This window comes from Pseudophryne corroboree, chromosome 6 (assembly GCF_028390025.1).
Source record: "Pseudophryne corroboree isolate aPseCor3 chromosome 6, aPseCor3.hap2, whole genome shotgun sequence".
Lineage (NCBI taxonomy): Eukaryota > Metazoa > Chordata > Amphibia > Anura > Myobatrachidae > Pseudophryne > Pseudophryne corroboree.
This window is the reverse complement of record NC_086449.1, coordinates 11511553-11535220: the sequence shown is the minus strand read 5'-3', so window position 1 is coordinate 11535220 and position 23668 is coordinate 11511553. Positions and strand designations below refer to the sequence as shown.

General features: G+C 40.1%; 1 protein-coding gene across 1 annotated transcript; it reads left to right on the top strand.

Annotated features, from left to right (window-relative positions):
- Window positions 1–11995: 11995 nt before the first annotated feature.
- On the top strand, window positions 11996–16995 carry LOC134933963 (olfactory receptor 5AP2-like). Its single transcript, XM_063929496.1, has 2 exons — window positions 11996–12907; window positions 16975–16995. Exons 1-2 carry the CDS (start codon window positions 11996–11998, stop codon window positions 16993–16995), a joined length of 933 nt encoding a protein of 310 aa, XP_063785566.1.
- Window positions 16996–23668: the final 6673 nt, after the last annotated feature.

Sequence of the window (23668 nt, the reverse complement as noted above, 5' to 3'; positions counted from 1 at the left end):
TAGCTAAAACTATGATGGAGGCGTTCCTCAACAGAGGTTACCCAAAATCACTGATTAAATCAGCTTTGGAGGAAGTGAGACAGAGAAAAAAGGAAGATCTCCTAATACCTAAGGAAAAGAAGACAGATAAAATTAGTCCTATGGATGCGATAGCATTTATCTCAACTTATAACAACTGCCATTCGGAAATTAGAAATATAATTTCAAAAAACTATGGTATCTTGAGACAGGATCAACAATTGTCCTCGATGTTGAATCCAAAACCTAGGTTAATTTTTCGTAAAAACAAGTCACTTAAAAATGTACTAGCCCCCAGTTATCTTAAAACCATTAAAAAAACAATGAGAATATAAGTGGGAATAATAATTGGCTGAAGAATCATCAAGCAAAAATAAAGGGCTGTCATAGATGTGGGAAAAATAAATGCATAAAATGCAATCATATTTCTAACCGAATAAAAGTAATTAAGATTGAAACGTCTGAGAAACTAGTTGAAATCGGTAGTTTTATCAACTGTGATACTTCATATGTCATTTATATGTTGGTTTGTGGGTGTGACAAAAAATATATAGGGCGCACATCCCTAGCACTCAAAGTGCGGTTCCTAGAACATAGGAGGAACATCATCAATAAGATCCAGACACACAGTGTCCCTAAACATTATTACGACATCCATGGTGGAGATCCAAAATGTCTAAAACTTTTAGGCTTAGAACATATACCCCACACTATACGTGGGGGGGATAGATACAAGAGATTATGTAGACAGGAGGTCTTTTGGATGTACCAGATGAACAGTATATTCCCCGAGGGCCTTAGTGAGGCAGTGGAATTAAATACTGTAATCTGAGTAACATATAGATACTGGTAAATTTGGCTACAAATGGGATTGTACTGCCCCCCTTATTTGAGCCTGCTGTGGGTGGGGGTTCGTGGGGCCGTTGCATCCCTCGGGTTCGCCTGGGGTATGGTGGGGTGCTGGTTGGGAAAAAGGGGTTGGCGGACTGGGTTGCGCTTGGTGGGGGTCAGCGGTTATAGGGGGAAGGGGGGTGTGGGTGCAGTGTGCTCCACATGCAGGGGTGCTGTCGAGAAGGTCTGCGCCCGTTTCGGTTGGGGGGACCACTGTCCCCGCTGTGTGCGACTTGGCCTGTCGGCGGCCTGGGCTGTTACCTCGGCTGTGTCCGGGGCGGGCTCGGGGGATGTGCCGGCTCTGTGGACTCTTACTCACAGCGGGCTTTTTCTCCCCCACATACCTATAATAAGAAATTCCTATGCTCTAATAGGAAAAGAGGAGATAAGCTATGTGCATAACAACATTAATAGTATAAATAGAAACAAAGATATAGATGACAAATAAAATGTATATATTTTGTGGAAGTCGCAAATGACTAATTAAGCTTTTGGAGAGAACAGCTTTTTAGTTTTTATTTTTCCCCATCCTTCCTGGTTTTTTCCGCTCTCTCCGCGTTTTCTCCTTTTTCCCCCCCTTTCTTTTCCAAACACTGAAATAATAAGCCAGAACAACATGATATATATTGGTTTATTAGAATTATAGACATAGTAATACAGATATAGGAGCTAAGGAGATAAGTTAGATATATGTCCATCTATATAACTACTCTTAGATATGTCATACGAATAAACCCTTCCCCAGATAAGGAGATGTAATCAAAATTTGTCCTCATGATAATCTGTTCTCATAATTGGTTCATATTAATTGAAGGAAGTGATAGCGGGTTACCATGCCAACAGGCGTGACTGCCCCACTGCGTAGGCTGCATACAAGGTTGTCCTTAACAATCTGGGTTATACTACAATTCCCATAGGCATCATGGAAACAGGGGTCACATGACCGGAGAAACGAACAATGTCCAGGTACAACATCCGGTAAACTGAATGGTGGAACGCAAAATGCGTTCCAAGGGGCGGAAATGGGACGTCGAATTAGAACACAAAAGTAAAGTGAGTTCTCCTGTTTGTTATTTATACATCCCATATGGGGGTTGTGCTGAACGAGGTAAAGTCATGCGGGCAGGTAGAGAACCTTTGTATTCAAGTTTTTGAAAATATTTGACGAGATTGGATACTGGTGATGGCAATAGATGCCCCTGTGACCCGGAAGCGATACATCAGGTAGGGTTTGGATTTGAGAAAAGAAATCGTTTTTATATTAAAATCCCTTTGAATAATATAATTTAGTCATCTGAGTCTGTCCTAGGAACTCATTTAGAACCCATAGAAGCGGTAATTTTAAAATTTTTATGTGGTATTGGACCAAATTGAAGGATTGTGTGAAACAGCTGTTCATTGTTTGGTAATCACCTAAGGTATAAATACCATGTTAGTTGTCCACCTAAGTCACCTTTGAAAAAGCTGCACTGCTTTCAGCGAAACGCGTCAGAGGGAGGCTACTTGGGTCATCAATTGTGCTGTCTTTTTGCTGCCAAATCACATCCGGACCAAATACTGGACTTTGCCATCTGCAGATAAAACGGGATAAAACATCCAACAACTTGGAACACCGTCACCCCATCTCTACAAAGAGGACACCGTACCAAATGAGGATCCCCGAACCTGGCTGGTTTTTGAGTATAAACATCAGAGACACTCTTAAGGGACTACACCTCTAGCGGTCTTTGGGTAAAGTGCATTGGTGTGACTGCGCTGTCAGTCTGTTTTTATCTGCTATATGTTCCAGGCATATTACTAGGAACGGATATTAATGTGATAGGCAGCTATGCATCATTGACCCTCAATTGCTGTTTTCATTGTTTTAAATTGTTATATGTGGATCTTGCATCCGATTTTTACTGAGGCCTAAAACTTATGTTTTATTAAATTTAAGAATTTTTTCACTCAATCCTTCATATTAGAATTATTCATAGTATTCCATTAGCGCTGCTATTTTTTCCTTTGGTTTTCTTTGACAGAGGGTATTCCCGCCTTTTTATGGTGATACTCTATAGAAGTCTATGGGCTTCTTTCTGCAACCCGATGCACCCACTGCTCACACCAACCCCTCCCTTACCAATGTGTCCTAGCATCCTGCTCCAGGATCCCCCGACTCCTCTGAGCTCCTGCAGCAGCTGGTGGGGGTCCTCCTCTTCCTCCTCTCCATCCTCAAGAAGCCGGTGCACTCCACGCTTCCTGTAGCTGCCCTGGACCCATCCCCAGCTGCACAGCTCCTTTATTCCCTGCTACAAAGTGCCGGGGTCCCGGGTGCTGGTGGTGGTAGTGACCGGCACCTCAGGGGGTGCCCACCGGGTACGGCGTGGTCCTGCCCCACATGCAGGAGCAGATGATGGGAGACAGGTGGGCGACGGCCGGGGTCTTAAGGCTCCACCATACTCCATGCTGCAGTAGGTCGGGGTACAGTGGGCGCTGAGCTGCAGGGCTTCCCCAATGCGGGCCACCAAGGAGTCCACCTCTGCAAACCCACAGTTACCGACTGCTCCAGCAGCAGGAATGGATGGCATGGCTGACAGTCCTACTCCACTGCATCACAAACCCTCTCCTCATGACGATTGCTGATTCATATAAACAGGATCCAGACAATACAAACTTAACCTCAATGCCAGCAATGAAGAACTGCAGTATGGTACCTGCCTGTGAATATTGATCGAGTCCCTGGAAAGTGGAGGTGCTCACTGGAGAACCATGGCTTATGCTAAGAAGAGGAATAACTGGTCCGATAACTTAGACAAAAGTTGAGTATATAATTTGTTTCTTTTTTGTTACCATTATAATAAAGTGCAATTTGATTAGTATTCAATCCATGTGTAGTACTTTATAATTTCAATCAAAAGAAACCCACAATATATAAGGGTATATTTGGGAATAACAGGGGTAATGCAGATTTACCAGTGAGAAAAGAGTTTATGGTGAGACTTTACTACAGATATAGCTACAGAATATCCATGTGTCACTTTAAATATTTTATTTGGCCACCCTCCCATCCCAGCTCCCTTGAGAACATGTGGGTCATCAGGGGGTCTGATGTGTAAATAAAATTTTGGAATGAGACCACTGGCTCCCCCAAATTCATAGGCACTCTCAATATGACATAATTATGAGAATCTCCATGATTGTGGACCTGGTAAGGTAATTTTCTATTCTATCTAGCACAGGTAAAACGCAATGCAGCCTCAGATTGGGTGCACATTTGCACCTTGCGTAATATTAATAAATGACAATGCTGACCTACTGTATAAATTCATATATATAAAATTATAATCCAATATACATGAGTAAAAGAATAAATTGATGAATTGTGTTGGTTAATGTTGGGCTAAATTAATCTCTTATTTACAGAAAACACTAATTGGTTTTTGTCTGACTTACAATAATTGGTATGTTCTATGGGACAGGAGAGAATTATACTCACGGGTCACTGAGATTTCTATAAAAAAGGATTTTTAGTCACAGTAAGGAGATGCTCTGTGGATACCAGATGGCTGACAGTTATATGCAGACAAGTAAGTGACCCTCACACATACATTGTACATATGTATATATTTTATATGGGACAAGAAAATAATGACTTCAGTACCAGTGGTCCCGGAACAAGCTACAAACCCAGCCACCATGTCATTTGTATTCCTATTGCTTTTATATGTATTACTGTTTTTTTAAGTGATTTTTAGCATTTGATACTTTGGAATAATTGTAAAATATGTTCTCTGTTATTATTGTAACTGAGTGACAACCTGGGAGGAACAGAAACAAATGCCCCCCTCAGACTTAAGAGAACACAACTCTATATTTACAGAAACCAAGCAATGATAACTCATATTTAAGATTACACAATGTGTAATTCTTAGAAAATTGGTCAAAAGTCCAGCCAAAGTGCTGCCATACTGTATATTACTGCACAACACACTTCTAAAAAATATTTTAAAAAATTCTGTTGTTTCTGCTGGAGTCTTATTATCTCGTGGCAGTATAATCATCTCATGACGGTATCATTATCTCATGACAGTGAGGACACCAGTGTCTTTTTTTTTACATACTCAATCTTTATACAATTTGATGTTTTAAATACAATTTTCCATATGAAAAGGTAGATTGTAATTGTCACAGTAACTAAACAGACATGGGTATAAGATCAAACCGTTGCAAGTTGGGGAACTTTTAAAACTCCTCACATATTGTGCGTGGTATAATACCAATTCCATCCTGAAATACATACAGTATTTACTGTAACAGCGAGAAAAATAACTCTCAAAAGTGCAGTCTGAGAGATTTTCCATAACTTTCCTATAACATAGATTGGAAGTAATGTCTGGCAAATACAGAGGAGGATGCAAAGTCTCTTCAGAACGACTTAGTTAAATTAGAAGCATGGGCAGCCAAATGGAGAATGTGCTTCAACACAGACAAGTGTAAGGTAATGCACTGTGGTAACAAGAACAAAAATTACACCTACCTACTAAATGGGGTAAAATTAGGGAATTCTGTACTGGAAAAGGACTTAGGTGTCCTCATAGATAGCAAGCTAAGCAGTAGTACCCAAAGAAGGACTGCAGCAAAGAATGCTAATAAGATATTAGCATGCATAAAACGGGGTATTGATGCTAGGGATGAGGGTATTATACTCCCGTAATATAAATCACTAGTGAGGCCACACCTTGAATACTGTGTACAGTTCTGGGCACCGTACTACAAAAAGGATATCCTGGAGCTTGAAAAGGTACAAAGGAGGGCGACCAAACTAATTAAGGGCATGGAGACGATGGAATACAAGGAAAGGCTTGAAAGACTAGGCATGTTTACATTGGAAAAGTGGACACTAAGAGGGGATATGATCAACATCTACAAATATATAAAGGGAGAATACACAGAGCTTGCGCAGGACCTGTTTTTGGTTAGATCAACACAGAGGACTCGTGGACACTCGCTCAGGTTAGAGGAGAGGAGATTCCGCACAATACGGCGTAAAGGCTTTTTCACGGTAAGGACAATACGTGTTTGGAATTCCCTGCCCGAGGGAGTTGTAATGGCGGAATCTGTCAACACCTTTAAGAATGGGTTAGATAAATTCCTAATGGATAAGGATATTCAGGGGCATGGTGCATAGTCATGCATTATAGTTACTATAAATAGGGATAAAATGCAACGGCTGACAGCAGCATCAGTCAGAAATTTTAGTCAAATAATCATGCATAGGAGACCACAAAAAGGTTGAACTCGATGGACAATTGTCTTTTTCAACCTCAGATACTATGTTACTATGTATATTAAAATTTCAAATTGTAAAATTTCAAATTGTAAATATTAAAATGTAAATTTTTTATTTATTTCAGTGGTTCATAAACTCAGTTCTCAGGGACTAACAGTTCCGGTTTCCCAGGTCACCCAGCAGGAGCACAGGTGTAGTCATTACTCACTGACATTTTTAAAGATCCACAGGTGGAACTGATTTTTTCTCTTGTGATTTTATCATGAGACCTGGAAACCATGAGCTGTGATGGTTTCTGGGGACCGAGTTTGAGTTCCTATGATTTATTTTATTTAAAAAATATATATTTACCCTGTAAATAAATGCCCCATGCTTAATGAATATGAAAAATCTTTTTCGGGGATTGAATGTATGAATACCCTAATTTAAAGGCCCCTTATTACTTGCTGTCTAATTTTGTATTATGACCAGGTTCTACAGAATATTTTCAGATACTAATATCAACAAGAAAGAAACATAAAAATGAGAGAAGATTTAGTTCTACAGTAAGACTTTTGCGTAGAATAATTGAATAAGGCAAGCACACAAGTGTCACATTTAAACTTAAGGTAAGACTAAATACTTAATGTTACTTTGATTTATTATTCCTACAAGTACAGCAAACAAACAAGACGGAATCTAAGTGATGTTGAGAGTATCGTACAGTTTTTCTTTTCTGTAAATCTTAAAATAAACCAGACAGTGAATATCTAGTTTATCAGTAATTGCAAAAAGCAGCTAGAGGTGCTATTATCTATATTATTATTATTTGTATAGGAATTTATTCCACTCTGTCACTTCCTACACTATACTGGCTGTCTGTATCTTATCGCATCCAATATAGAATACTTTTGCTAACATACAAGACCATGAACGACACTACACCAACATACATCTCTCCACTAATCTCAAAATACCTTCCTGCCCAACCTCTTTGCTTTGCACATGATTTGCTTCCGCACACATTACCAGCTCCCAATCATGGTTACAGTGCTGTAGTTGGGCAGGGCTCAATCTGTAGAATGCCCTGCAATGCACAAGATTTTCTTCTAGTTTCCAAACCTTCAAGAGCTACTTGAAAACTCACATCCTCAGACAAGCTTATCAAATTCAAGAACCATCCACATAATCTCCATAAATTAATCTCTGAAGTGCCTCCCCTCTAAATAGTCCACACATAATTGTACATATATATGCCCTCTATCTACGCTCATGCATCTTGCTGACCCCAGGCTGACATTGCTCTGTGACTAGATCATACAGACCACCAAACCACCAAGAGCCTCTGCAGTCAGGCTGCACCACATAAAAGTCCTATTTCCCTAAAGAATGGCAGCTTGCAGCCATTTTTTCCTGGAAATATAGACAATTTTAAATATCAAAAAAATATTACATATAAATTATACTCAATTTTAAAATGAGGTTGGGTTGGCTCCTCCCCAAGGGAGGTTGACGGGGTCCATGGCGGTCCACTATACTTTGTTATAAATTTAATGTGGGCATTGCGGAAAAGAGCTTTTTGCAATCCATGTGGTGCATTGACATGTATACATTGACAAGGAAAGCCTTAGGAACACTATGTAGCAAATCAGCATATTGATTATTGGCCATCTTCATTCTTTTGGAAGCCTTACTACAGCTGGGTTCCTAATGCAGAGCCGAGGGGATGGATGGAGAAACCTGCCATAGTTTATGCCACAAAAGTCAGGTACACAGTATAAAGCTGCAGAAACATCCCCACCAGCTTTTGACAAGATGTCCCATCCAGCAGCTACACTGTCATTGAGCAAACTCAACACTAGGTGGCCAGAGCTCCTCATAGACCTATAGAGGAAGATTAGAGGCATAAATTAGCAATTAAGTATCAAGAGAGAATAATCGTTCATTTTCGAATACCTTAAATAGGTCCAAACAGTGTTATGTCGTTTTTGTTGATAACTACTAGATGACTGTAAGAAATAAAAGTACTTAGAAAAATTCTTACAAATTTAAGATTAGCTATTGTGGCTGATTTATTGTGATGTGGTCATTGTTTAACCCTTTCACTGCTGAAGGTTTTCCTCACCCCTGTGCTGAGGCCATGTGTCTGCAATTATCATAGTCCAACATCAATATCACTGATTTTTTAAGGGCACACACACAAAGTACACCCTGTTTTTCTGCAGAACACTTTGGGGCTGATTTTCAGTTAGACGTAGTGGTTATACCAGATTTAATTTTTTTTTTATTTTTTTTTTTTATACCCCTATCTATTTAGGCCTGGCAAAAAATACCTGTTTTTCACGCGAAAATACATAGGTCCAGCGAAAAGCCACAGACCTAAGTATTTTTGCAGCACTTATTGTAGGTCTAGGGGCACTTACAATATTGTGGATTATGTGTTGTGTGCCTGAGAAGCATAATCCCTGGTAAGTGTCGTTATCAGGTTAGGAACGTGCCACATCAGGGTTATAGGATAGCCATCGGCGAACCAATTAGCCACTGTAAATTACTGCAGCTAATTGGATACCCCTAATGGTCTCAGAGAATTGTTCAAAATGTATTGTGAATTTCAGGGTGGTGACAGGGAGGTGGCTTAGTGGACACACAGAGGTGTGAGTGCCGCTGACAGTTTTTGCAAACAGAGTTGTCATTTCAGTAAAATACCATCAGGCATTTTGATCATTTTAACACTTAAATTTTTTTTATAATTTGTATAAGAACTGGTCTCTAACACTTTACTTTATACTTAATTGCAATTAAATGAAAGTGAACCAAATTTTATTTTTTGTTTTATTCATAAACACCACAAAGAAATACATTGTGGTTCTAGCTTCAGTATTAATTTGCTATTCCAAAATTACAGCCAACAGGATTCCATATGCAGGACCTCACTAACAACAATCTACACTAGTATCTGATAATACATTTGATATTTGTTCTTTTGCATTTTTTCACCACTGTCAATTTACCATAAATACTAATAATATGTAGATAAAATATACTGCAGCCCGGCGAGGGTTACTACTGAATTTTTTAAACTAAGAAACTACTTACAAGCTGCATTAGGTACATTTATAATTTTACGCCTTTATAATCTGACACAATATGGGGAGCTTTAGCCCCAGCCAACCCCACTGGTGACACTCCTATCACTACTTTACTACCAATAAACAGGGCCATCAACTAAATAAACAAAATCTTGAAACAAGTGAAATGGGCAATGACAAGAGATGATAAATCTATTATAACAGTTATGTATATTAAATTACCGCACACAGTGACACAACAATCAAAATATTTCACTTATACAAGACAAGAATAAACCACAGCACTGTCTCTTTAAGTCCTCCCACTAAAACCCCTTCCTTCCAAAAGCAGCCCAATAAAACTCCTAAAATATACACAATAATGTGGGCGCTCTGAAAAATACAATTACAAACAGCTGCTGGTCTTGTAAAATATAAAGATATTTTTATTAATATAACTCCTGGTTGGTTCCTAAATCTCATATGTATCACAATAAAACATTTATCCCTTTAATAAAACATTTAAGAAGAACCAATGTCCCAAATGCTCAAGACTTGCTGACAGTCCTGCGAGTAGGCTGGTGGTTAATAAAGTTAGTATATGAATGCCGGCTGTTAGTAATTAAGCATGCAATTTTTGGCTTGGTACCAAATTAATATAGGCAGTTCGTTGTTTAAAAAACTTTTTATACTTCACCAGGTCCGGACTGGTCGATTGGATCCAATATTATGTGGCATATGTTATGAACAGTTCCACATCTGTGTTATAACTGGATATTAAATCTCACTCATATTTCCAGACAGATCGCTCGGTGGTACTTCCCCGATGCTGGGGGGTTATTTCAAGAGGTAGTGGTGATCTGTACCTTCTTACACCGCTTAGTCTGTCTGGTGGAGCGGTAAGGCAGCAAGCCCTGGTACAGATCACCACTACCTCTTGAAATAACCCCCCAGCATCGGGGAAGTACCACCGAGCGATCTGTCTGGAAATATGAGTGAGATTTAATATCCAGTTATAACACAGATGTGGAACTGTTCATAACATATGCCACATAATATTGGATCCAATCGACCAGTCCGGACCTGGTGAAGTATAAAAAGTTTTTTAAACAACGAACTGCCTATATTAATTTGGTACCAAGCCAAAAATTGCATGCTTAATTACTAACAGCCGGCATTCATATACTAACTTTATTAACCACCAGCCTACTCGCAGGACTGTCAGCAAGTCTTGAGCATTTGGGACATTGGTTCTTCTTAAATGTTTTATTAAAGGGATAAATGTTTTATTGTGATACATATGAGATTTAGGAACCAACCAGGAGTTATATTAATAAAAATATCTTTATATTTTACAAGACCAGCAGCTGTTTGTAATTGTATTTTTCAGAGCGCCCACATTATTGTGTATATTTTGGCTGTTTCTAGTTTAGGGGATATCCAGATCCCCAATTGTGGGCAGCTAGAAAAATAGAACAATACCATTCTGTAGAAATTATATTATTTGATTATTTATTTTTTAACCAGCGCCCACTATCTTCTGTACAATAAAACTCCTGCCTACAAAGCTGGATATCCCTACTCCACTAAAAGGTCCACTATAAGGACTCTTACATTTTTGAAGAACACATCTATAGGTGGGGGCCTGGGTGGCCTCCACTTCAGGGAACAGGAATGCCACCAGAATGTGGCAGCTGTAATAAATTGTGGGCAAGAGTCCTGTTCCCAACTACCTGGTGTAGTTTAATACTTATATCACATAGGCCTAATGTCCAGGTAACAGTATTTCTCTGACAGTGGCCTACTTAACCTATATCTAGTGACTTGGGCCTAAAGCACTTACAGTGGGCATGTGACTGAGGCATGCCTTGTTGTAGGGCAAAGTAGAGTGAACTGGCCCTACTGCCCAGGTCACTTTTGTATAGGGGCTAAGGCCTAAGGACTGCCTGCTGAAGGGCACATCAGTGCGAGTATGCTCCTACTGTAGTGGTCTAGTGAGAGTTATTAACAGCTTGCACCAATAAGAAAACTCTCCTATTCTCAGCTGGACTATTATGTCACTGCTTGCCTCCATTCTCAAAGCTCAACCAAGCCTGGATCTTCAAAGTCTGCACTGGAGCACTAGAACTGATGTCGTCACTATCCAAAGGACTCCACTGTTCTGCTCGGTGGCATCAGACTTCAGACACCACAAGTGGGCAGAGTTATAAGGCAGCAAGCCATGATTGCCTACTTCTGATTGGCTGCCACTCTGTGATTAGGTCACAGTCGACACCAAAATCAAAACACCACCACCACTTCCTATTGGCTGCCTGTCCACAAGGCAAGTTTAAACCATTGATTTACCATTGCTGGGAGCCGACAGGTTGTCCCGACACTGGACGCATGTTGACAATATACTTTCAGTGATAGTATCTGATACTTGATCCCAACACTGTCTGCTACCATAATGCTACCGGACGACATCTCTGCATCCATGTGACTTTTGACTAGACATTGCTGAAGCCACTTAAAGAAGTGAGCAATATTGATTAGATTTTAATTTTAAAGTTTTCTATCTAACAGGATTACAGTCCATATATACAGTATTTACATCCAAAAAAGATGATTGGCTTAATTCAAATTTGCATAATCACATTTTGTTTTTTCATTTTTAAAGATTACTGAAATGATCTGGTGTTGGGTATTGCTTTAGCAAAGTTAATTTTACAGGTTTAAAAATTGAGAATTTGTGATATCAATTTTCATTTCATCATTAAAGAGAGAATTAATGAACATCACAAACAATACCCAAGTGAGAGAGTTTGTGTTTTCTGGACTCACTGACAATGGAGAACTTGCCCCGTTCCTCTTCATACTCTTCTTACATGTCTACATGGTGACTGTAGTGGGAAACATCGGTATGATGGCTATTGTCTATATTACATCTAAACTGCACACTCCGATGTACTTCTTCCTGAGCTACCTCTCCCTGGTGGACCTTTTATACTCCTCAGTTATAACTCCTAGAATGCTCTCTGACCTTATCTCCACAAAGAAGGCGATCTCATTTGTTGGGTGTGCCCTTCAGTTTTTATTATTTGCTGGACTAGCAGGTACTGAGGTGATACTTCTCGCAAGCATGGCATATGACCGGTATGTTGCCGTCTGTCACCCTCTTCATTATATCTGTATAATGACTAAGAAAAAATGTTCGTGTCTGGTTATATTATCTTTCACCATTGGCTTCTTGCAGTCATCCACGCAAACAAGCTGTGTATTCAGATTACAATTCTGTGGCTCCCACATTATAGACCACTTCTACTGTGACGTCCCTCCACTGATCAAGCTGTCCTGCTCTGACACGATCATCTGTGAGATTTTAACTATTTTTGCTATAGTGTCCTGTGCCCAAGGTTCATTTCTAGTCATCCTGATATCATACACATTAATAATTTCTTCCATTCTACAGATGAAGTCTGCTGAGGGCAGACAGAAAGCATTCAGTACATGTTCTTCACATGTCATGTGTTCCTCCATCTTCTATGTGTCAGTCTTCTTCACTTATCTACGCTCCCACTCCAAAGTGATTGAAAACCAAGACAAGATGGCTGTTGTCTTCTACACAGTAGTGACACCAATGCTGAATCCTCTTATATACAGCCTGAGGAACCAAGAGGTGAAAAGAGGCATTATACGACTAGTGCACAAACAGAAGTAGATACACTATAATTCTGTCTTTTATAAGGAGTTCTGGTTCTTTATATTATATATAATCTTATGAAATTAATTATATTGGCCACCTAGCACCAATTTTGTTATAATACGAGGTGTGGCTATTAAAAAATGAAACTATCTCACAGCTTTCTCAACAGCTCCGTTGTTTTCTTCTATATTATTATTATTATTATTATTATTATTACAATTATTTATTATTATCCTTTATTTATATGGCACCACAAGGGTTCCACAGTGCCAAGTTACAGAGTACATAAACAAATAATCAAACAGCAACTTACAGTTGAAGACAATATAGGACAAGTACAGGGTAAATAAACATAGTTACATCAGTAGATGACACTGGAGTAAGTATCAGGTGGCAGAAGACTTCTGGATTTGGTACAGCTGAAGATTATTAAAATAAGAAAAAGGATAACCACATGAGGGAAGAGAGCCCTACTCGTTGCGAGCTTACATTCTAAAGTGGAGAGGTAGACAGACAGGCATGACACAGATGGGGTACATAGAGAACGTGGAACAGAGGGTTAGGATAAGATTTGGCTGGGTTTGGTGAAGAAGTGGGTCTTGAGAGCCCGTTTGAAGTTTTGTAGAGAAGTGGAGAGTCTGAGGAGGAGAGGAAGGGAGTTCCAGAGAAGTGGTGCAGCACGTGAAAAATCTTGGAGATAGGAGTGGGAGGAAGTAATCAGAAGACAGGAGAGTCGGCGTGCATTATCAGTGAAGAGGATGGATGGGAGTGTAAAGGGAGATAAGGTCAGAGATGTAGATGGGAGAGGAGTGGATGAGGACTTTGTGAGTGTGAAATGCTTGAAATGGATACTGAAAGGTAAGGGGTGCCAGTGAAGTTCCTGTAGGAGAGGAGAGGTGGACATAGTGCATTTGGTGAGGAAGATGAGCCGAGCAGCAGCATTAAGGATAGATTGGAGTGGAGAGAGGTATTTGTCAGGAATTGCAGTCAGGAAGAGATTACAGTAGTCCAGTCTGGAGATGACCAGTGATTGGATTAGTATCATCCTGGGTCAAAAAGGGTCTGATCCTGGAAATATTTTTTAGATGAAAACGGCAGGTTTGTGAGAGGTCACGTTAGTACTTGCCTAATAGTTTATTTGTCGATGATTTCCATTCCTGCTATCATTTGGATGCTGAATTGCTCGTTAATTTGAACAATTTTCTAAATTATTTCCATATTTTCATTTGTTTTTGATGTGTAAGGCCTTCCCGGGACATTCATCATCTTCAACATCCTCACGATTGTCACTAAGGGCTTTATTCAGGTTTGTTAGCAAACCAAAAATGTAAGTAATTGGGCAAAACCATGTTGCACTGCAGGGGGGCAGAGGTAACGTGTGCAGAGACAGTTACATTTGGGTGGGGTGTGTTCAAACTGAATTCTAAATTTCAGTTTAGAAATTACGTAGCCAGTATTTACCCTGCACAGAAACAATATAACCCACCCAAATCTAACTCTCTCTGCACATGTTACATCTGCCCCACCTGCAGTGAAACATGGTTTTACTTCCTATATCACAGGACCCATTTGTGCTGCACTCAATGGGTCCTGCACATGAGCAAAGAACCAATAATAAGTAGCAACATCAACTGGACCAGAATGAGGTCCAATCTTCTGTACAATAAGCACCTCACATCACCTTCCTCAGCTCCTTCAATGTCCAAATGACATAAAATGTATATCAAGACTTAAAAAGGTGCAGAACAAAACAAACACATTCACAACACTGAGGCGTCTGAATAAGCATTTCATAAAACACAATAAACCATTGATATCACTGTCCCAGGAGCATACAGAGGACACAGTACTGAATCTCATTCAGCAACTACATGTACGCAGGTTAGACATCAGGTATAGTGTATGGAGGTAATGCATGTACACAAATGTGTTTTCTGACAAAACTATAGCACCTATCAAGTTGCTGATGAAGTTCAGGTGGTGCTGCATGGTGTCAGTGGGCACAGGTGGGGCTGCATAGAACCAGTATAAAAGGGTGGGACCACAAACGAGATGCATAGTACCAGCGTATACAGGATGGGGGTATGGGGGGATGCACGCTGTCAGTGTGCACATGTGGGGATGTATAGTACCAGACAGTGGCGGATTTTACCGGTGGGATGCAGTACTATCTATTGGCTGAAGGTAAAATCCACCAAACCTCAGTGTCAGTGAAGATAGATGCAGTCGTGCCTGTACTGGCTTCTGTGATTGGCACTGACTTCCTATTGGTAGCCCTACCTGTCAGTCACTGACAGGGCCAGTTTAAGGTATATGGGGGCCCTGGACAACAAACTTGTGGGGGCCCCTATCAATAAAAGTGATATAATGGCAATGTTATAAAAATAAAGTATAATTTATCAATCAGCATTGTGACTGTATTCAATTCAGTAAGAAAGAGGATACAGTATATATACTTTTTAAACCAAAATGCAAATCACACTTTACATAATATACTCTAATGTTCCAAATATCTTGCTTACCTGGGGCTATATATATATATATATATATATGTACATACATACAAACATATATACATACAACGTATGTATGTATATAGCTATATATAAATTGTCACGAAACCGGTGCTCACATGGTCACACGTGGAATACTTGGCCAGGTGCCCTCCAGTCAAACTCCCCTTGGTCAGTGTGTTGAATATCGATTTCAGGGGCGGCAATCCGTATTAAGTCAAATAGACACAGTGTAGTTTTGCAAAACATCACAGTGTCTATTTTATTTATTATGGAATGCCGCCCCTGGAATTGAGGTGTATAATATATATATATATATATATATATATATATATATATGTAGACCAGGGTGCGGCACTCCGTCGAAATAATTCAATGCAGTCGGTTTAGTAGAAAATCAACGTTTCAATGTCAATACATTTTCGTCAGGATTACAAACAATACAAGGACATACATACCTTAAATAGTAACACCCGTGCTCTTGTCGCGGTTGTCAGCGGGTTCTCCGCCCCGGACCGCCGCTTTGAGATGACGTCATCACGCAAATAGCGTGTGGCGTCAGTGCATACCCATCACCATAGTAACCAAATAACCAGGAACTGTCAACGATAATAACGTGTGTTACATATAATCGTATAAAAATAAATGGTAATATATCTGAGCAGGTTTGTTCTGAGAAGATTTTTTTCTATATATAATCAATCCCTACTATCACCCCCATTAGCTTACAAGTCTGGTAGATAATATCACAATCATCACATAAAGTAGCGACGTATTAATCATCTCCTAGTAAGAATCCCATACTAGAATTAGATGACCGCTGACATCTAAATCGTACCAAGACGGATAAAACAACTAATGATGTGATTAAATAGTGGATTATCTCCCAATACTCAAAAATATATCTCAATTAGGTAAAACATGAAAAAGATAAATGTTCATTGAGACCCTTTGGACTAATAACATCTAATCGATGTATCCATCGAGTCTCGCATTTCAGTAATTGTAAATTACGGTCTCCACCCCTTCGTGTTAGTGGAATGTGGTCGATCATTCTATATTTCAGATTAGGTAACCCATGACCCTTCTCAGCGAAATGGCGGGCTACGGGTTGTTCACTAGTGCCACTAGCAATAGCTAATCTTATAGAGTGGCGATGAGCTGCCATTCTCTCCTTGAATTTACATTGGGTCTTTCCTATGTAGGAGAGACCGCAGGGACAAATTATCTGGTAAACCACATGTGTACTATTGCAATCCAAGTGATGTCTGATCTGGTATATTTTCCCTGAATGTGGGTGATTAAATTTATCCCCCTGCATTAAATAATTACAGGTAGTGCATCCACATTTAAAGCATCCCCATCTCTTTGTAGATAAAAAATGTTGTTGTCTTGTTGATCCTATATCTGAAATATCAGTACGGACCAGTAGGTCCCTCAGGTTTTGTCCCCTAGTAAAGCAGGGCATAATTCTGCTTTCAGATAAATTTAAAGTGTCATCGTTTTTAATCAAAGGCCATAATTTCTTGGCTGTTGTAATGATCTTGTCAGATGCACAATTATATCGATTAACAAATGGCAATGTATGCAACAAGGGTTTACGTGGTTTTTTCTTCAATAAATCCGTCCTATTAAGGGACATCACTTTTTGTTTAGATGACATTAACAGTTTATGGTCATATCCTCTCTGTACAAATTTATTAATGAGTTTATCAATTTGTAAGTTCGCTGCTTCAGTATTATCATTGATGCGGCGTATTCTAATCATTTGAGAGAAAGGGAGACCCATTTTCAATTTCCTAGGGTGACCACTATTCATATGCAATAATGTGTTGCGATCAGTATCCTTGGAGTATACTGTAGTGCTAATCCCCTGTGAGGTAATTGAAATGGTAACATCCAAAAAGTTTAATTGCTCCTGGCTCATCTTAGCTACTAGTTTAACTGGGTTATCAGATGTATTATGTGTTTGAATTAACTGCAGGAATGTGTCTTCAGAACCTTGCCAGATAATGAACACATCATCTATAAAACGAGTATACATCAAAATATTTGACTTAATAGTTTCATCTGTAAAGAAAATATCCTCCTCCACCTCAAACATGAAACAATTGGCATATGCCGGGGCCATAGAAGACCCCATCGCACATCCAGTACACTGTAAATAATATGAACCATCAAATAAAAAATAATTTTTCGTCAACACAAATTCCAATAATTGCAACAAAAACTGTATATATGAAGCAGAGAAATGATTTTCTTTGATTAGCAAATTTCTAACCGCAGTTATACCAAGATTATGGGGAATCACCGTATAGAGACTGGCTACGTCAATGCTAATGAGCCAGACTCCTGTCGGTAATGTCCCCACAGGAGTCTGGCTCATTAGCATTGACGTAGCCAGTCTCTATACGGTGATTCCCCATAATCTTGGTATAACTGCGGTTAGAAATTTGCTAATCAAAGAAAATCATTTCTCTGCTTCATATATACAGTTTTTGTTGCAATTATTGGAATTTGTGTTGACGAAAAATTATTTTTTATTTGATGGTTCATATTATTTACAGTGTACTGGATGTGCGATGGGGTCTTCTATGGCCCCGGCATATGCCAATTGTTTCATGTTTGAGGTGGAGGAGGATATTTTCTTTACAGATGAAACTATTAAGTCAAATATTTTGATGTATACTCGTTTTATAGATGATGTGTTCATTATCTGGCAAGGTTCTGAAGACACATTCCTGCAGTTAATTCAAACACATAATACATCTGATAACCCAGTTAAACTAGTAGCTAAGATGAGCCAGGAGCAATTAAACTTTTTGGATGTTACCATTTCAATTACCTCACAGGGGATTAGCACTACAGTATACTCCAAGGATACTGATCGCAACACATTATTGCATATGAATAGTGGTCACCCTAGGAAATTGAAAATGGGTCTCCCTTTCTCTCAAATGATTAGAATACGCCGCATCAATGATAATACTGAAGCAGCGAACTTACAAATTGATAAACTCATTAATAAATTTGTACAGAGAGGATATGACCATAAACTGTTAATGTCATCTAAACAAAAAGTGATGTCCCTTAATAGGACGGATTTATTGAAGAAAAAACCACGTAAACCCTTGTTGCATACATTGCCATTTGTTAATCGATATAATTGTGCATCTGACAAGATCATTACAACAGCCAAGAAATTATGGCCTTTGATTAAAAACGATGACACTTTAAATTTATCTGAAAGCAGAATTATGCCCTGCTTTACTAGGGGACAAAACCTGAGGGACCTACTGGTCCGTACTGATATTTCAGATATAGGATCAACAAGACAACAACATTTTTTATCTACAAAGAGATGGGGATGCTTTAAATGTGGATGCACTACCTGTAATTATTTAATGCAGGGGGATAAATTTAATCACCCACATTCAGGGAAAATATACCAGATCAGACATCACTTGGATTGCAATAGTACACATGTGGTTTACCAGATAATTTGTCCCTGCGGTCTCTCCTACATAGGAAAGACCCAATGTAAATTCAAGGAGAGAATGGCAGCTCATCGCCACTCTATAAGATTAGCTATTGCTAGTGGCACTAGTGAACAACCCGTAGCCCGCCATTTCGCTGAGAAGGGTCATGGGTTACCTAATCTGAAATATAGAATGATCGACCACATTCCACTAACACGAAGGGGTGGAGACCGTAATTTACAATTACTGAAATGCGAGACTCGATGGATACATCGATTAGATGTTATTAGTCCAAAGGGTCTCAATGAACATTTATCTTTTTCATGTTTTACCTAATTGAGATATATTTTTGAGTATTGGGAGATAATCCACTATTTAATCACATCATTAGTTGTTTTATCCGTCTTGGTACGATTTAGATGTCAGCGGTCATCTAATTCTAGTATGGGATTCTTACTAGGAGATGATTAATACGTCGCTACTTTATGTGATGATTGTGATATTATCTACCAGACTTGTAAGCTAATGGGGGTGATAGTAGGGATTGATTATATATAGAAAAAAATCTTCTCAGAACAAACCTGCTCAGATATATTACCATTTATTTTTATACGATTATATGTAACACACATCGTTGACAGTTCCTGGTTATTTGGTTACTATGGTGATGGGTATGCACTGACGCCACACGCTATTTGCGTGATGACGTCATCTCAAAGCGGCGGTCCGGGGCGGAGAACCCGCTGACAACCGCGACAAGAGCACGGGTGTTACTATTTAAGGTATGTATGTCCTTGTATTGTTTGTAATCCTGACGAAAATGTATTGACATTGAAACGTTGATTTTCTACTAAACCGACTGCATTGAATTATTTCGACGGAGTGCCGCACCCTGGTCTACAAATGTAAGTGTGAGGATTCTATTTTCACGTGTGATGGCACCCGCAGCAGTTTTGTTATTTTGAAAGGAGTGCTGAACACCACCGCAATTTATATATATATATATATATATATATGCAACAAGGAGAAGCGGCACTCACGGCTGGATACAAATGGACACAGAGACCACAGCAGTACGTATCAACGTTTCAATTCCAATGAATTTTCGTCAGGATACAGATCTGTATCCTGACGAAAATTCATTGGAATTGAAACGTTGATACGTACTGCTGTGGTCTCTGTGTCCATTTGTATCCAGCCGTGAGTGCCGCTTCTCCTTGTTGCATATGTTTAAAACTTTGTTGCTGAGGGCACCGGGCGCTATAACGTTGATTAAGTGAGTGCCGGTCTTCCATCTTGTTTATATATATATATATATATATATATATATATATATATATATATATGCTGTGGGAAAGCCCGGCACTCACTGGATACAACGTACAATGGACCTGGGTGCCCTCCGAGATGATGGTAGTATATAGGAAAAAGTAGGCGGCACTCCAGGATTTGATCAAACAAAGCTGTGTATTAAAACATCACAAAATACAGAGCAATCCGACGTTTCGGGGCCCGTAGCCCCTTCTTCAAGGTGTATGTGATAAGAGTGTGAAGCTTACCTTATAAGCCGTGAATACCCCACCAACCGAGCGTGAGGACGGACGCCTCCGGCCACTCTGTCCCCGCCGCGATCCCTGGACTTCCGGGGTCTGCTGCGGATGACATCACGCGTCCGTGCGTCGGGTTGCTATGGTAGCAGCCGGCGCATAGGATCGCGCTGGCCGGGGCTGTCAAAACACAAATGAGTGAAAAGGAATTTAGACAGTGAGGCACCCATGCATATCGTGTCTATATTATAGTACAGTGGAAAGGATATTCCTGAAACATAGACTGTAAGATAGGAGCATGTAAATGGGGTAACTGTGTGAACTAATTGTAAAGACTAGGAGGGAACCCCCTAATGTCGGGAGTCATACTAGCCTGACTGGAGAAGCTGCGGATAGCCACGGTGCCAATTAGTGATCCCCCACCACACATATTAACTAGATGGGGCCTGATTATGATGTCACCGTGGGCTAGGGTGCCTATAGGTCTAAACTATGGCTCCCATGTTGGTAACAGGTAAAGCAAACAAACAATGGTTATGTACGTATTCCCACACTGCTGGTTTCTGTGGAGGATGATGTAGGATCCATCTTCTTGCTCCCATCATGTATTCAGACCCGCTTCAGTGCAGGGAATTCCATGCAATGTTCTCATTTAAGCCCATAGGGCTTATGGTGTTAAGTTTAAAGATCCATCTTGCTTCTAACATGAGGAGTTTTCCTCCTCTGTCTCCTCCTCGGATGGTATCTGGTACTTGATCAATGAGAATGTGTTTAAGTGAGTTCAAAGGATGTCTCTTCTCAGCGAAGTGCCTGGCTATGGGCTGATCGATCTTCTTCCCCAATAATGCTTGGCTGATGGCAGATCTATGTAGGGCCATGCGTTCTCTTGCCGTCCTGATGGTTTTCCCTACATAGCCTTTGCCGCATGGGCATGTTATGAGATAGACAATGTATTTGGACGTGCAAGTTAAAACTTGCCTGATTTGTCCCACCTTATCAGATAGGGGGAACTTGAAGGACGATCCTGTCAACATATGTGTGCACGTAGTGCACCCTAGGCACCTATAGCATCCAGGTTTTTTATTTTTAGTTAGAAAGTTGGAGGGAAGAGTGTCACTGAATCCTGTTATGTCTGAGTGGACTATACTGTCCTTGATGTTCTTTCCCCTCAGGAAGCAGGCCATAGGTCTCTTGGATCTGAAACATTTGAGATCTTCATCTGTTCGCACTATGGGCCAGAGGGCTCTCACTGCTCTCTGGATTACCGGGCTGGTAGTAGTATATGTGGTCTTCCATGGAATTACCTGTTGAGTTGATTCTACCGACTCGGCAGATGATGTGTCTTGGATGTTCATTGAGAGGATCTCCTCCTTTTGTTGTTTAAGTAGGGACCAGTCATATCCTCTTTGAACAAATCTGTGGATTAGACAGTCGAGCTGGGTTACCAACGTCGTTCTGTCACTGTTAATACTAGCTAATCTCAACATTTGAGATTTAGGTAGACCTCTGATTAAAGGTCTTGGGTGGTGACTATTAGCCCTCAGGAAATTATTTTTGTCTGTAGGTTTCGTGTAAACTGACGTAGACACGACTTGGTTGGAACACATGACATGGACATCCAAGTAGTCAGCCTCTGTGGTACTGGATTTAAAGGTGAACTTGATGGGTGAGTTGGTGGAATTAATCTGACTCATCAGCTGTATGAACCTCTCTTCACCACCTGTCCATAACATGAAGATGTCATCTATAAACCTGGTGTATAGTAAAATGTGCTCCGATATATTGTCGTCTAGGAAGAAGAACTTCTTCTCCTCTTGGAACATGAAAATGTTGGCATAAGACGGAGCGACTGAACTCCCCATGGCGCAGCCTGATCGTTGTTCATAGAATTTCCCGTTGAATAGGAAATAATTTCTCCGCAGCGTCAATTCCAGTAGTTGAAGAAACAACCCATGCCCAATGCATTGGACGTCTTCCTGTAACAGGAACCTCTTCATTGCCTCTAGTCCCTCGGCATGAGGGATGCTTGTGTACAAATTACACATGTCCATTACACATAATAAGGTGTCAGGAGGGACGTGTTGGAGGCTTTTTAATGCGTTCAGGAATTCAGTGGTGTCCTTGATGAAAGTAGGTTGCTTTTGGACAAACCTCCTGATTCTACACCGAATATATTCTCTGAATTCCTCAACAATAGAACTCGTTCTACTTTCGACCCCCCCTCAACAAACGCCTCCATTAAGACCTTTACACGGCTGCTGGATACCTCAGTGGACAAATATTCCAAAGCATCTAATATAACCCACTTCAATATGTCTCGGGCAGAAAAAACAGCCCTCAAAAATCTTAGTGGTTACACAGATGTGGTATTCAGACCAGCGGACAAAGGAGGGGGAATCGTAATTCAGGACCTACCGGATTACATCAGTGAAATTGATAGACAACTGGCAGACCCCAACACTTATTCCACACTAACAATGGATCCCACCGCCCATTACAAGCGGGAATTGGATGACATTCTGGATAAAGCTAAAGAGGATCAAGAAATTACCAATAAACTTCACAAAGCTCTCGTACAGCAATTTCCGGTCGTACCAATTCTATTCACCACACCGAAGATCCACAAAAACCTGACAAAACCCCCCGGGCACCCCATCATCTCTGCAAGAAATTCTTTATATCAGCCAATATCCCAGTTTCTGAACTTTATCCTACAACCCCTTGTCCAAAAGCAACCTACTTTCATCAAGGACACCACTGAATTCCTGAACGCATTAAAAAGCCTCCAACACGTCCCTCCTGACACCTTATTATGTGTAATGGACGTGTGTAATTTGTACACAAGCATCCCTCATGCCGAGGGACTAGAGGCAATGAAGAGGTTCCTGTTACAGGAAGACGTCCAATGCATTGGGCATGGGTTGTTTCTTCAACTACTGGAATTGACGTTGCGGAGAAATTATTTCCTATTCAACAGGAAATTTTATGAACAACGATCAGGCTGCGCCATGGGGAGTTCAGTCGCTCCGTCTTATGCCAACATTTTCATGTTCCAAGAGGAGAAGAAGTTCTTCTTCCTAGACGACAATATATCGGAGCACATTTTACTATACACCAGGTTTATAGATGACATCTTCATGTTATGGACAGGTGGTGAAGAGAGGTTCATACAGCTGATGAGTCAGATTAATTCCACCAACTCACCCATCAAGTTCACCT